The sequence below is a fragment of the Heterocephalus glaber genome, unplaced genomic scaffold (genome assembly GCF_053883595.1).
Source record: "Heterocephalus glaber isolate CG9 unplaced genomic scaffold, H.glaber_assembly_v1.0 deba00001532, whole genome shotgun sequence".
In the NCBI taxonomy this organism is placed as follows: domain Eukaryota; kingdom Metazoa; phylum Chordata; class Mammalia; order Rodentia; family Bathyergidae; genus Heterocephalus; species Heterocephalus glaber.
This window is the reverse complement of record NW_028258330.1, coordinates 12,503,235-12,517,232: the sequence shown is the minus strand read 5'-3', so window position 1 is coordinate 12,517,232 and position 13,998 is coordinate 12,503,235. Positions and strand designations below refer to the sequence as shown.

The 13,998-nt window shown below is 47.0% G+C and overlaps 1 protein-coding gene across 1 annotated transcript in view; it reads right to left on the bottom strand.

The window, feature by feature from the left end:
• Positions 1–13,998, bottom strand: part of Jag1 (jagged canonical Notch ligand 1) — a 35,394-nt gene that overhangs the window by 14,012 nt on the left and 7,384 nt on the right. Inside the window, exons 3-6 of the mRNA XM_004840824.3 lie at positions 11,484–11,535; positions 5,899–6,153; positions 4,223–4,283; positions 347–477 (exon numbers count right to left, since the gene is read on the bottom strand). Coding sequence (XP_004840881.1) covers positions 347–477; positions 4,223–4,283; positions 5,899–6,153; positions 11,484–11,535 — 499 coding nt within the window. The remainder of the gene's footprint in view (positions 1–346; positions 478–4,222; positions 4,284–5,898; positions 6,154–11,483; positions 11,536–13,998) is intronic.

Genomic DNA, 13,998 nt, shown 5'->3' with positions numbered 1-13,998 from the left:
AAAAAAAAAAAAAAAAAGACCCCAAAGTCACAAAGAGACAAAAGTAAAGATTCCTAATCCAACAGTTCTCATCCCACTCCTCATTCAAAAATAAAACCAAAATTGAGTAAAATAATCCCCATATCATTAAGTGCAAAGTCAAACTCAGAAAAGAAACCCCCTGAAAAGAGATAAACAGGGACCAGGGTGTCGATCAGTGATAGAGCGCTTGCCTAGCATGCTGGAGGCCCTGGTTCCACCCCCAACACCACCTTAAAAGATACAAATGAGTAAAAGTAAAAGCCAAATCAACACTGTCCACCAGCCCAGGTCTGCCCTCCACTTGGGCCCCTCCTGGAGGGCGTACCTTTGTCACACAGCTGGCCACCCCAGTTGGTCTCACAGAGGCACTGCCAGGGCTCGATGCAGGTGCCATGCACACATCCCGGGTGTGGGATGCATTTGTCGCAGTACAGGCCTTGCCAGCCATACTGGCACCTGCGGACAGACGAGAGCACACCCCATTCAGCCTTTCTAACATCGTGGGGGTCTGCACAATTACCACAGACTAGCACAAGTCCAGGCTGTTTGTTTTGTTGTGGGGGACAGGATGGCAGATTGTCAAGGCTTGCTGGGGCTACTGCGTGCTTCTTATAAACAAACATTTTCACAGTTGGGCCAACGTCTTCTCCCAGCTGACTTCCAACAAAAGGACGGCTGTCTGGGGAGGGGTGTGTGGGTGCCCCGACAAAGCCATTCTCTTCTCAGCTCCCATGATGAGCCAAGGGTGGGAATAAATTAATCCTAGGACCCAGTTGGGACAGACCATAGAAGGAAAGGACTATCCAGTGACAAAAGCTGTGCGAATGTCTCCTCCAGCGCTGCGCTTACAGCTCTGCTGGGCTTTGTCTCAGCAGCAAGTCACGACCCCAGTGCACAGAAACCAATAAGAAACCAAGTGCAACAGGAAAGCACAGCATGGTGATGCTTAATAAAGCAAATAAACAGGAGGCACAGACCAGGACAGCATCTCTAAGTCCATTTTTGCAGGGGAAGGGAGGGGAGAGAAGAAACAACACTGGGAACCAAGTCCACAGATAATTTATCACCCATTACCATGGCTGCTCATGCTAATTTATTATTTTTCTCACTTTGCAAGAAAGAAAAAGAAAGAAAGAAAGAAAGAAAGAAAGAAAGAAAGAAAGAAAGAAAGAAAGAAAGAAAGAAAGGTCATCTTAGTTTATCTAGTTTTGGGGGAGTTGAGTTTCTTTTATAAGCACCCTGTTCATCAGACTCTTTTGAGGCCAAATGGTGCCTTTGATCCCCAAACAAAAACACAAACATAAACCTTCACCTGGTGGGGACAAGGTCTCAAACCACTCTCCCCTCAAGTTTCAAGCCTTCGGAAACTTTAACTGCCTTCTCAAACATCAAGCTTTAACAAAAGAGATGGGAGAAAGGCAGGGGACACCACCAACTCGCCGGATGGAGAAATGAATTCGGGTTGTGCACAATCCTCCCTGAGTAGGACCTGGGAAAAGCCATGATTAGAACCAACCACACCTGGTAAGCTGCTCCGTTGTAACTCTGGAAAACATCCCCTGAAGCCCCTCAACTGCCTTACAGTTGCAGAGAGCTGGAGGCAAGCTAGCAAATCCTTGTTATGGGAAAATTATAGGGATCTAGCTAATAGCTAATCACCCACGGCTGAGAATCGAATCACCCCGAGAATACTGACTAACCACTTCCTAATTTCTAAAAACAAGGTGTCCACACCCAAACACAAAGAACCACTAGAATGTGTGGTTTAATATTAATCAGACACTGAATTCTGGTTTATATAAAATAGAGCCTCAGCCTAAATGACAAGTGACTATTCGAAGGAGTAAAATAAAAGTCATCTGATACAAATAATTTTTTTTTTTAAAGACAGACAGACATCCAAGTTAGTGGGAGGTAGAGGAGTGAGAATCCATTCTGTCTGGCTAATATTCTTAGCCTAAAAGGCAACACAAGAGGAATTGTCTGGGAGATAGCAATATTCTTGCTGTCTTCCCTTATCCTTCTAAATTAAGGATAGCTCTACCTCTTCAATTTGCCTAATAAAAGCAAGGAGAAACAGCTGAGGACCCAACCTAACCTCTTAATTAACGAGAGCTCAATCCCCAAGCATGAAAAAGCAACCACAAGAGGCCACGGATGACTTCAAAAGAAAACAAATAAAAATACTGACCCCAAAAGAGGCATCCACCAAGTTAGCCCAGTTTAATAATACATGATTAAGATTCTCATGAGAAATTCAAGTGCCTTTCCTCATATGATGATTCATAATTAAGCTTGATGTTATTGGCAGGCTTGCAATAAAGCAGACATGTGCAACCAAGAAGAGAGGACCCAAGTTTACTTGGGAACAACAAAAATCAGTGAAGTGTTCTCCTCCGGGGGGAGAAAACAAAAACCAGTGTAGTACATAATCCAAAAGACAACTTACTTGTTACTTGCTATGCAACTATTTCTGGAGCAGGATACAACCTGAACTTCCTTAGCTGGAAGGTTCTGTTTTGATTCTCTTTCAAGGCAGGGTGAAGGAACTGGGCTGGGAGACTATGCAAATACTGCGTGGGAAAGTTGCACCTTAAGTAAATAAGGGCACCAGTGCGTGTCTGGGCAGGGAGTGGGAGGTGAGACTTCGAAAGAGAAAGGGGTAAATTCTGGAAACAAAGCCTGTTGTTCTGGCTCAGAGAGCCCTCTCCTGCGCAGCAGCAGTGTTTATTCTGATGACAGTAGCACAAATCAGGATGGCCTCACTGATACTCATCTGAGCAGGAAGCAGGCTCCTAGGCCCTAATGGCTCTGGAGTTCTTACTTTCTCCAGAACACCCTTAATTAGGGAGACATACTGTAGGTGGATTCCTACCTGGCATCTGACAGCACCACAGTCAGCTGCCACCCATGGGTGAATCCCCTGAGTCTCACAGAAAATTAAATTTCCAGAAACGTAGGATGAGACCATTTTGGCGCAACCTGCTCTTAATTTTACTTCCAGTTGCCCTGAAGCTGGCCCAATGCAGATTCCTGGGCTAAACCATGACATTGGGCTTCAGTCACAGTGGAGTGGAGGCCAGGAACCTGTACTTTTAACAGTTCCTTCATTAATCCTGGGAATTCCAATTTAGAATCAAGGTGTGGGACAGTGACTCCTGAAATAAGGTCCTATCAACAACAGTACTGCCTGCCCTCCGGCCACCTGCTAGAAATGCAGAACCTTGAGCCTACTCCAGTTGTGGAACAGAATCTGCATTTTAATCAGAGCCCCAGGTACCAGCTTCCTTTGAGGTGCACTGGTTTGAACTGTTTTATAAACTTCCCTTGGCTCAAGTCACAGCAGCTTTGGGGACAAAGGTGACAAGCCCAAAGGATCCACTTAGTGTCACATTAAATCTGCTAATCCTTATAATTTTGGAGAGTAAAGCGTGAGATGCTGTCAAAATGCCCCAGACTCCAACAGTATTCCCTGAAACAAGACTTTCTCAAATTGGCATGATATACATTTCAAGAAGTCCCCCAAACCATATCCTGAAGCAGTCAGGGTAGGTCTCCCTTTGGTTTCTGCATTGTTCCTGGACCATAAAAGAACAGACTTCAAAGGCCAGCAGGAAAAGTCTACATTCATCAGGCTCAATTGACAAGATTCCAGCGCAGCCATTAACTGTTCAGCACTGGCCCAGCTCCCACTGCAGAGGGGCTAGGAGATTGTACTAATCCCATTCTAAAGAATGCTGGACTTTCGTCTATTGATGGGAAAAGTGGGGGGAGGGGGGAGGGGGAGGGGGAGGGGGAGGAGGAGGGGGAGGAGGAGGAGGTGGTGGTGGTGGAGGTGGAGGTGGTGGTGGTGGTAGACAGCCCCAAGGAAACAAAGCCCGGGTCCCTCCATCCAGTCCATTAGCACTTTAAGGGAAGATTACAAAAACATGTTATCAATTTACAGAACAGTTAATACAAGAATCACTGGCTATGCTCCTAAGTTGTTGTTTTTTTTTTCCTAGAGAAGTGGTGTGCACATTCCACCAGACAGCTGGTATAATTTAATAAGCTTCGGATGTGCCTATCTGAATTTTTTAAAGCTTTCTCATCCTTCCAGAGAAAAAGGCATATTCACAATAAAGTCAGTCCCTCTGCTGCACTGAAAGAAACATTTTTTAAAAGATAAAGGAAATCACAAAACACCAGTTTAGTCATGTACCTGCAGTTACCCGGAACTTTGCAAGATCCATGCTTGGGACTACAGCCCTGTCGGCAAATAGCTGTGAAAGAGCAGAGAAGACTGTGTTAGCACACTGCCTGCATCTTGCATTGCCAAGCGTCATGAGAATGACCTAGTACCTCAAGCCTACAAAATTCATGATTCTAAGAGATCTCGTAACAAGCCCATTGTAAGGAGAGAAGATGGGAGGGGCCCCAACAACAATCCAGCTTTAAACTTCAAGGCCATGTTAGCAGATCCTCCAAACGTGATACTGTTTGGGGGACAAAATGCAGACACGTGATGGGGCAAGGGAGTCCTTACCTAATCCTCCACTGCAGCTACCCTGCTCCTGTGCCTGCCTGGTCCATTCCCATCTTGCCCAAACAACCTGCCCTCCCTTACCAAAAGAAAGGGGTGCAAATTCTCTTCCCCATCCCTCCCACTCCATCCTATCATCAGGGCATCCTCAGTGGAGGCCCAGCCCCCCTTCAAAACTCCCCACCAAATGCCTGGTTTCAAAAATCTCATGGGGTAACCAAGTCAACCAAGCTGGCTTAATTTGGAAGGCTAATCTGGGAGCCAGAGCCATTGGTATCTCTGCAAAGTACCCTCAACAAAGCAATTCTCTCCTTCATTTAAAAAATGTCATTACAGATTTTGAGTAACTGTTACTGATTTTTCAAACACAACTATTTAAAATCTATTCATCAATTCCTTCTTCATTGGAATTCCAGAAATGCTATCCTTTTTATACTGCTACTCTTCAGTATTTCCCAGGCCACCTGCACACTCCCTCATACTCCACCTCAGTCATAGCTCAAAATTCATTTTTTAAAAATTTGGGTTTATCATGAAAGAATTTAATTATCATGTAAGGTATGTGGAGTTTATTATTATTCATGAGGGAATGGTATATGGTTAACTAGAATTACCCACCAAATTGCTAAAAGTAGCCAGGACAGTGCACAGCAAAGAACTCTGAAAGCTTATACTTCAGGCAAGCACAATCCTACCTGAGTAGGAAAGCCAGGGCTATTTCTTCCTTCCCTCAACACTGCAGTCCTGCAGATGGCCTGGGAGCACTCTCTGCAAGGCCACCCAAGCTCAGCAGGGCTAACCCAGCACCATGTCATCAGGTTCCCCTGAGCCAGAGAAGGGACTGGCATCCACGAGAAAGGCAGATGGGGCAGGGGAAGAAGCTGACCCTGGGTGTGGTCTCAGATGGAGTCTGGCTTCAGCCTGAACCCAGGGGCAGCACTGCAGTCTGACCGTCTCCCCCACAGCACAAGGCAAAGGGGGCTGCCTCTGTCTCTCTCCCTTTTGTCAGTCACACCCTAAACTGAGCTCAAGAGATGGGCATGGAGCGGTTCCTGCTCAGCCCAGGACAATTCCTCCAGAGAAGGAGCAGCTGGGAGCAATTAGCAGCCAACACTCACAGCAGCTGGGGGATGGGGATACCAGCTGGTAGAGGGGCCCTGCCTGGTGCACCAAGAGCATCTTTACGCTCAGCATCTTCATGCTTTAGTCCTAGATTACAGGTAAACACCTGCCCTGCCCAAAATGGCAACCTGCCACCTGACAGTTGCTGGGGTCAGAACTTGACACTCAAAGCAACAGGCAAGTGGGGCTGGGTAACTCACCCAGTGCACACATGTGTACACACACACACACACCTTTGTTACACTCGGGGCCCATCCAGCCTTCCATGCACGTTTTGTTGCCATTCTGGTCACAGGCATAGTGTCCAAAGAAGTCATCTCTGGGCCGGCAAAACTTATTGCAGCCAAAGCCGTAGTAGTAGTCATCACAGGTCACACGGATCTGGTACTCAAAGTGGGCAACTCCCGTGTTCTGCTTCAGTGCCTGCCACTGCCGGCTGGGGTTGATCATGCCCGAGTGAGATGCCTTTTCAATGATGCTATCAGGTTCTAGAGACAAAAGATGAAACACAACGAGATTCTCATCAGTCTCCTGCCCTGACCATTTTGGCTAATTTTTTAAAAATAAAAAAGTTCACGATACAAAATTTAAATAGCTGTATAAAAGGGCAGAAAATAAAAAGTTCACTCCTCCCACACAGGCCACCATTATCGTGCTGCACCTTTTTTCTGTACCTTTTAAAATAAATCCATAGTGTATCTCATGGTCTAGAAACACCATCTCCTAGTCCCTGACCTGTGGGTACGCAGGTTTAGGCTTCTGCTATTAAAGCCACAACATGTGGTTGGTGGCACTGAGCTCAGTATGCACACACCCAATCCACTCCATTCGAGGACAGCCCCAACCCATCCACCCAGGATGTTTTGTCATTTTAGCTCCACCAGCAAAGGAGACCTTGGTTTCCAGAAGCAGCACCAATACTAGATACGAGCAAGCCTTCTGATCTTTGCCTGGTAGGAAAAGAGGTTCTCTCTTGCTTTAACTGCCATTTCACTGAGTGATGGTAAACACTCTTCCAGGTATTCATCAAACTATTCCGTATTTGCTCCTGTGACCTGCCACCTGTTTCTCTCTCTTGCCAACTCCCCCGTCTTCTCAATATTAGTTCTAGCCCTTTGTAAAATTTGAGACATGGTCTCACTAAAAGTTGCCCAGGCTGATTTCAAACTTAAAATCCTCCTGCCTCAGCTTCTTGAGTACTTGGGACTGCAGGCATGCACCAATACGCTCAGCCCTTTGCCAGCTTTTTTTAAATCACGTTGTTGGCCACATCAATTTACAGAAGCTCTTTCTATATTATACTGGGTTGCTCCCTCGCTCATGAATAAATTGATCCTTCTATTCCAAATAAAGGTTAGTAATCTTTCTGCTTCTGGTTTTAGTGTTTTGTGTTTTGCTTAGAAAAGCTTTGTCCATTCCAAACTCTTTACCAAAAGCCAAGGAGTGGACTGGGTTCCTTTTTTTTTTTTTTTTTTTTAGAAAATAGTAAACACACCACCATTTATGCCACCAAGAACTTGATGCATTTCGTGTTTCTCCTCTGCTCAGAAGCAGCTGGGAGAAAAATTCACACCAGTTTACAGACACGTGGGTGGAGGTGTGTTTTAATCCATGCTCCTTACACAATGCCTACTGCAAATCAAGGCCTGGAGTTTAAGCAGCTCTTAGGAGGAGTACAAAGCGGTCCCTGCCCTGAGGTCACTTACAGTCTAGGCTGAGACAAGAGACAGGCATAGAAAACAGCTCCAAATGCCCGTGCCAGAAGCACAGGGTATGATGTGAAAGGCAACAAGGCCCCAAGTCAGCACCAGTCTGCTGTTGTGTTTGTTTTCTTAAACCTGCCAGTGCCAACCCTTCACCACCTTGTCAAATTCAAGGCCACCCTGGTGAGACAGTGGCATCAGGGCCTACCTGCAGCAGCTTTGTGATTCTTACACACCCACACCAGTTTTTCTAGGCCCTGGGCCTGTGCTCCTTGACAAAGTTATGGAAGCTCTGGGGTGACCAGGGAAGGAATTCCTGGGTGGCTTCATCCACACGCTCCACTACCGGCACAGCCCAGAATTCACCCTCTGGGTGCTCCACGTGTCCTGTGGGCAAGACAAGCCCTGGACAAGCCCGAACACCTGCAGACTCATGCCAGCAACACAGGAGCACTTGCAGGTAATACTTCACTCACTCCACTTTTTGCAAATAAACACAGACCAAAGAATGACAAAAACGTCCCTCCATCAACCTCGTATCTGTCTGAGGGTTCAGTTTAGAAGTGTAGTGGGCTCTTAATACACGGTGACAGGAGCTTCATAAAGAAATCACTGAAACACACTAGCCATAGCCCAAAGCATCCAGCTTCTCCCTGGCTGTGTCAACAACAAACAGTTCAGACAAGAGTGCAGCAAGGTCTTAAGGGTGTGGAATGACATGTGATTCTCAGTACCTCAGCGTGCTTCTACCCACTTTCAGGAGATGCTATGTAGATGACTGCTATGGAATTCTCTGACAGCTGTAGAAAACTTCACCACTGCTGGAGCAGGGAGCTGCATGTCTGTGACAAGCTCTCCCGAGTCTGGGCTTCAGAGAGCAGGTGCCCTTTCTTCCTCAATGTGGCCATCTGAATTCTACTTTCAATCTGCCTGGGATACTGATGTGGACCTGGGGCAGCTAACTGGGTGGTCCAGGTTTGCCACTGAAAAGGATGCTGCCATGCCTTCCTAGTCTTCACCCACACAGAGATGTATCACGAAGACCTACAGCAACCTCACAGGCCAAGCAGGGGGGAATAAGGGACCAATGTGAATGTAACCCCAGGACAGTGCAAACAAGAAACCTAGAAAGGAGCTGTAGCTGAGAGTTAAACTACAAGAAAGATTGGTCTCAAGTGCACCTGCTCCAGTTTACACATCAATTAAGCATTACAGGAAACAAATCATTTGCTCTGGTGGAGAAAGAGAAACTTGGACCTTTATTTACTGCAGTCCTAAAACGTAATGGGAAGGGCTTTGCACTGGTGGCAGGAGGGTCAGGCTTAGGAAATCCTAACACATCAACAGCACCTGGGCTTCACTGAAGAGTTGATGTGGGAAGAAATTCTGTCCCCAAACTCAGTATCTGTCTAATCCACAACCAAAGCCAGGATGTTTCCTACTCGCTTGGGTATGAAAGGGCAGCCAACTCCGTTGAGCTCCTGAATATCCTCAGCTCTACTGTGATGGAATATATTCCATTGGGAGGGACAAGAGGGTAAAGAGAACAAGGAGCAAAACATTCCAGACAGAGGAAACAGCATCTGCAAAGGCCCCAAGGTGGGAGAAAATTGGGATGCATTTTAGAATAGAAAAAGCTGCTGAATGGCTAGGATACAGACATGATGAATGAGAACAAGAGACAAGGCTGGGCTGTGTAGGACCCTGTGAGACAGGAAGATCTGTCCCCAAAACAATAGGAAACTGAGTGGCTGGATTCAGAAGTAAAGGATGGCCAGGCGTGGTAGTGTACCCAGTAATCTCAGCTCTCGGGAGGCTGAGACAGGAGGGTCACCACTAGTTGAAGGCCTGTCGGGGCAACATAGTGAGTTCAAGGCCAGCCTGAACTATAGGGAAGACCCTGTCTCAAAAAAAAAAGCACAAAAAAACCCAAGGATAATAATCAAATGCTATGCTCCAAAAAGTCAAAGATGGTAGAAGAATGAGTAAAGTTCTAGAAGTGAGCCAGAGGAGATAGAGGTAGACCAGTTAGTTGGCAGCTACTGTACAAGTTCAGGTGTGAGCAGTGACAAGGGAACACAGTGTGAGCACTGAGAGTCTAGAAATGGAGATGAGATTTCAAGGCATTGGATATGGTGTACACATAGATGCTAAGAGGGAGGGGGACACAAGGTATCTTCCAGATTTCTGCCTTACATCATTGGGTGCTGTCAGAAAACGCCCTTGAAGGGACTGTTCTTAGAAAGAGGAGGTCTCAAATTTGGTTTTGACCATGCTGGACTTGAGATTCCTTGAGACACATCACAAAAGGGAAGTGAACGAAAAAGTAGATAAACCACCCCCACCAAACTCATCAGCTCTCTTCACCATGGCTCACCTTTCAATGAGCTGCAACAAGCAACCCAGGACTATGGCAACCCTGTGCCCCAGAAGTTCAGGTCTGAAAGCACTTTGCCCCTACCTCATTCTTCCTTGTCCCTTTTCAGGGACTGGTTACCCCTAGCAAGAAAAGATATTCCAGAACCCCAAAATGGGACTACCTAGAAACAGACAACCATGGGCAGCTCTGGCTGAGCTCTGGGTCCCCAGATGCACAAGTCAGAGCTGGAGAGCAATGGAAGGCCCAGGAAAGGCTATGCAGATGTGTTATATGGGGTTGTCCCTTCATATGTCCCTCCCAAGTGTCCTGATGTGGCTCCGATTACAGGTCAGGATCTCAAGAATGTTCACTTCACAACATGGTTTTAATACCATGCCTGCACCAGAATATCGGAATAGCCCATTTCTCCCCCTCCCACCTCCTCTTCCTCCCTGCAGGTCATAGTGACATAATGTGCACACAATCCACAACACGTATGGGAGGGGAGGACAAAGATATCTATGACCCTGACTGGCATCAGCCACAACTAAGGCTGCCAGAGCTCCCCTGCCACCACTCCCAACACAAACACCCTCCACTGTGGGACAAGAGTGCCCTTGGGAAGGACACCTCTGAGCCTGGACTTTCACACGCTCCCTCCAGGCAGGATGACGTCCACACACTTGGACTGTGAACACCCTCCACGAGGAGGGTCCCAAATGGCCAGATGCCTCTGGCACACCAGAGACTGGCGAGGACGCCCGGCCTCAAGAGGCCTAGTGAGCCAGCCACACTGACAGCTGTCCACCAAGCACCTGCCCGGCCCTCACAGTGCCCACACTGGGCACTTACCACCCTCAGATTAAGTAAAAAAGCAAATGGAGAGAAGAGGGAAAGATGTTGTTAGCAGCAAACACAAGAAAGAGTGAATGAGCCACAGAAGCAAAAGGCAGGAGACATTCCAAAGACAGAAGGCAGACAAGAGGCTGGATTGACTCTTCCTGTTGAACCAAGAGATGTCAGCACGAATCAGGTTTTCCAATGACAACCCAGTCTCCACTGGCAAAAAGGGAACTCACTGCTCTGGCTTGTGAGGGCAAACGTGTGGTTGAATTAAAGAGCAAGACTACTGTATGAAGCTATAAGGCAATGCACACCCTCGATAGCCTCGCCACCCAAACCCTCCCCCCCTCGTCATCCTGAAAAGCAACCTGCACTAAACACAGAGCCATCTTTCAGAAGGGGACAAGGTGGGTCACCGCTTCGGGGCTCTGAAATTCCACTTCAATGAAAGGTCTGGTGCCCAGTGTGGGAAACTCAGACGGGGTTGAAGTTTACCTGCCCACCAAGTGAAATTCAAGGTCGGTCTTTAGAGCCCAGCACCACCTTTGTGGCTTTATCTTTCTGATGAGAGATTAAATGCTCACTTAAAGTTTAAATGGACTTTTAAAAAGTCACTACTTTGATCCTTTAGCAGTCTACAAGGTTTTAAAGTTGTAAAACCATTAAGATCTCTATCCAGAGATAATCTAGGTCCTTATTCAGGGACTGAGTTAACTGGGCATCTGTTCTGCCTACTTAATATTCCAAGCTGAAGTTCTAAGGGAAGTTAAGGAACCAACTCCACAGGTCCAGAGGTTGGGGTGAGGCAGATTGGGGAGGGGGGAGTTCTCCTAAGAACTCAGGAGATAGCACTCTGACAGGGCTACCAGCTTCCACATGCATTTAGAGAGGAGTCCACTGCTGTGATACTTACGAACAGTGTCATTACTGGAATCCCACGCCTCCACCAGCAAAGTGTAGGACCTCTGCAACACAGGTAAGCAACAGTTAGTGTCTCAGAAATGGGGGCCAGCTCTCTGATGTCCTGCAGTCTTGGTCTCCCCGCACACCCTGCCAAACCAAGCCAGAAAGGCAAAATGAAAATTTTATCACATAGCACTCTGAGGCCTTGGGTGTTTAAATCCAGACCAATTCCCCTCCCCTCTTCAGCCCTCTCCTCAGGCTGACGAGTGACTCCTTTCACCTGGCAAAGGTCCTCGGGGGTCACCATGCATGCAGGCAGCCCAAAGTGCTGATCAGGAAATGCCACCTCCTTCTCTGGGAGCATTTAGCACAGAGTTTTCTAAAACTTTCCAGACCCAACCCTAGTACATGAGAAAAGAAGCCAGACAAAGAATTTATTCTAAGCTAACCTACCAAGGTATTTGTACTGAGGGGGTATTGCTAAGGTTACACTTTGGGCCCTGGTGGGGCAGTCCCCAGGGAGGCCCCCTTTTCCTTTTCAGAACCCCTTTGAAAGCCCCTTCTGTGTGAGACCATCCCAGCTCCCACAAGTATCAGGTAACCCTAGGAAGCAGGAGGGGGTAGGTGCAAGGAGACTGTGGAAGACAAAGAAGGCGACCTCACTTGGGTGGTGTGGTAGGGGGCAGACAGGGAAGAAAGTACAAAGGGAGAAATCAGGGCACTCCTGTGGGTTGTATTTATTGATGAACTTATCTGTCAATAAGATCCAACATTCCAGGAATAATCAGAGACCACTAACTAAACAAATTCCCTGGATGCTGGCAAGATGCCAGCCAGCTATTATACTGAAGGCACTTTTTATCTTCCAGGCTTATCTCAGAATTCCACCTCCCCCTAAACTCAAGCTATTAGTAAATTCCCACTTTTATTCAAATCTTCATTCACAATTTACCATGAGGTCAGTCTTACAAAAGGCCAGGGTTTCAATAAACCTATCTCGGGCAGGAGAAATATATCCCAAGCAGGTGGGAAGAAAAGGAACACGAACCCATTTATGTACCCGTTTGCCGTTGGAAAGCAATGCCCTGGAAATAGTGACCTAGGTTGGTTAAATAACACTGGGCCACCAGAAGCACGCAGCTTCAAGAGAAGGGAAGGTACCAACGAGGTTAAGGCAAAAAAGCAAATAGGAAAAAGTTTCATTCATAACTCAAGGCAAGCTGGCTGCTCTCACAGTGACACAGCAGGTCCTCACTGAATATAAAAATATCTTCTGATAGGCCATGCCTTGGAATTCAGCCGAAATTATGCTTCATACTCAAAGCAGAGTAGGATTTCATTTCGTTCACCGATAACTGTGGGAAAATGCTCACAAAAGCAAAGCAAAACTGGGCAAGCCAGGGCACATACCCAGCCCTCCCCTGTTAGTGGCCAGAGGTCCAAAGGAATTGCTGTCGTCGTTAATATTTTATTAGTGAAAGTTACACCTTACTTACAACCTCTTTAAGTTTCCTAGGACTTCCTACAAATTATAGGACTCTTCCCCAAGAGCAGCAAGAAATTATATTTCTCTCCTGATTGGAGGCAAGGGCACAGTAGAAATGAGGCCAGATATGAGGCTGACTCTGTATAATTAAGCCCTTCATTTGCCGGTCACGTTGAGGCCCACATCCTTCACTTCAACAATATTGCTGTAATTAATCCTCTGATTAAATGCATTGATACCAAGAGTTTTGACAGACTTGCACAAGCGCTAAACACATAATACCAACAAACACCACTGCAAGGGAAGATGCCTGGGACTGAGCTGCATGGCAGTATTAACTCTGCTGAATACTAAGGTGGAAGGTATCCTGGGTCTTGCACAAGGACTTGGAAGACCAAGTAGTCTACCAGGCTCATCCTTGCCTCAGAAGCTGATGACCACCACCACCCCACCTTGAGGGGAAAGAATGGCACCCACAGATCCAGAGACCTGGTGTCATGATTTTCCACCAGAACCTTTCTTGTAGGAGGCAGAGGTAGGGTCAAGGCAAGGGGCTGCAGTGACAGCCACTAAGCCTGAACCTCTGCCCTCCCTTGTTTCAGAGAAGGGATTAACTTCCAGGACAGGCCTCCCAGAGCATAGGTGCCCAGCCTTTAGAAAAAAGATTCCCTCCAAGGCTCCTATCAGGAGGCACTGTTACCTCCCACTCCATCCGCACACTATAGATCAACAATCAAGATAATTTAGCAATGATTATTACTTGCTAGGGAACTTTAATTTTTCCCAGGCCCACGCCTGACCTCTGTACATCCCTGAATAGGCATCCAGACACTGAGATCCCAGACCATGGACATGGCATGAACACAGCGTGGCACCTCACACCACCAAAGTGAGCACCGGGCCAGAAAGCAGCAATTTCACAAGGACTGAGTCCTACCCATCTGACCACTGCAAATGAGTCCCCAGCAGAGACCAAGTTCCCAGTCCTGGGAGGGCTTACAATGGGCTTGGAAACACAAGTGTCCACTCTTGAATGCAT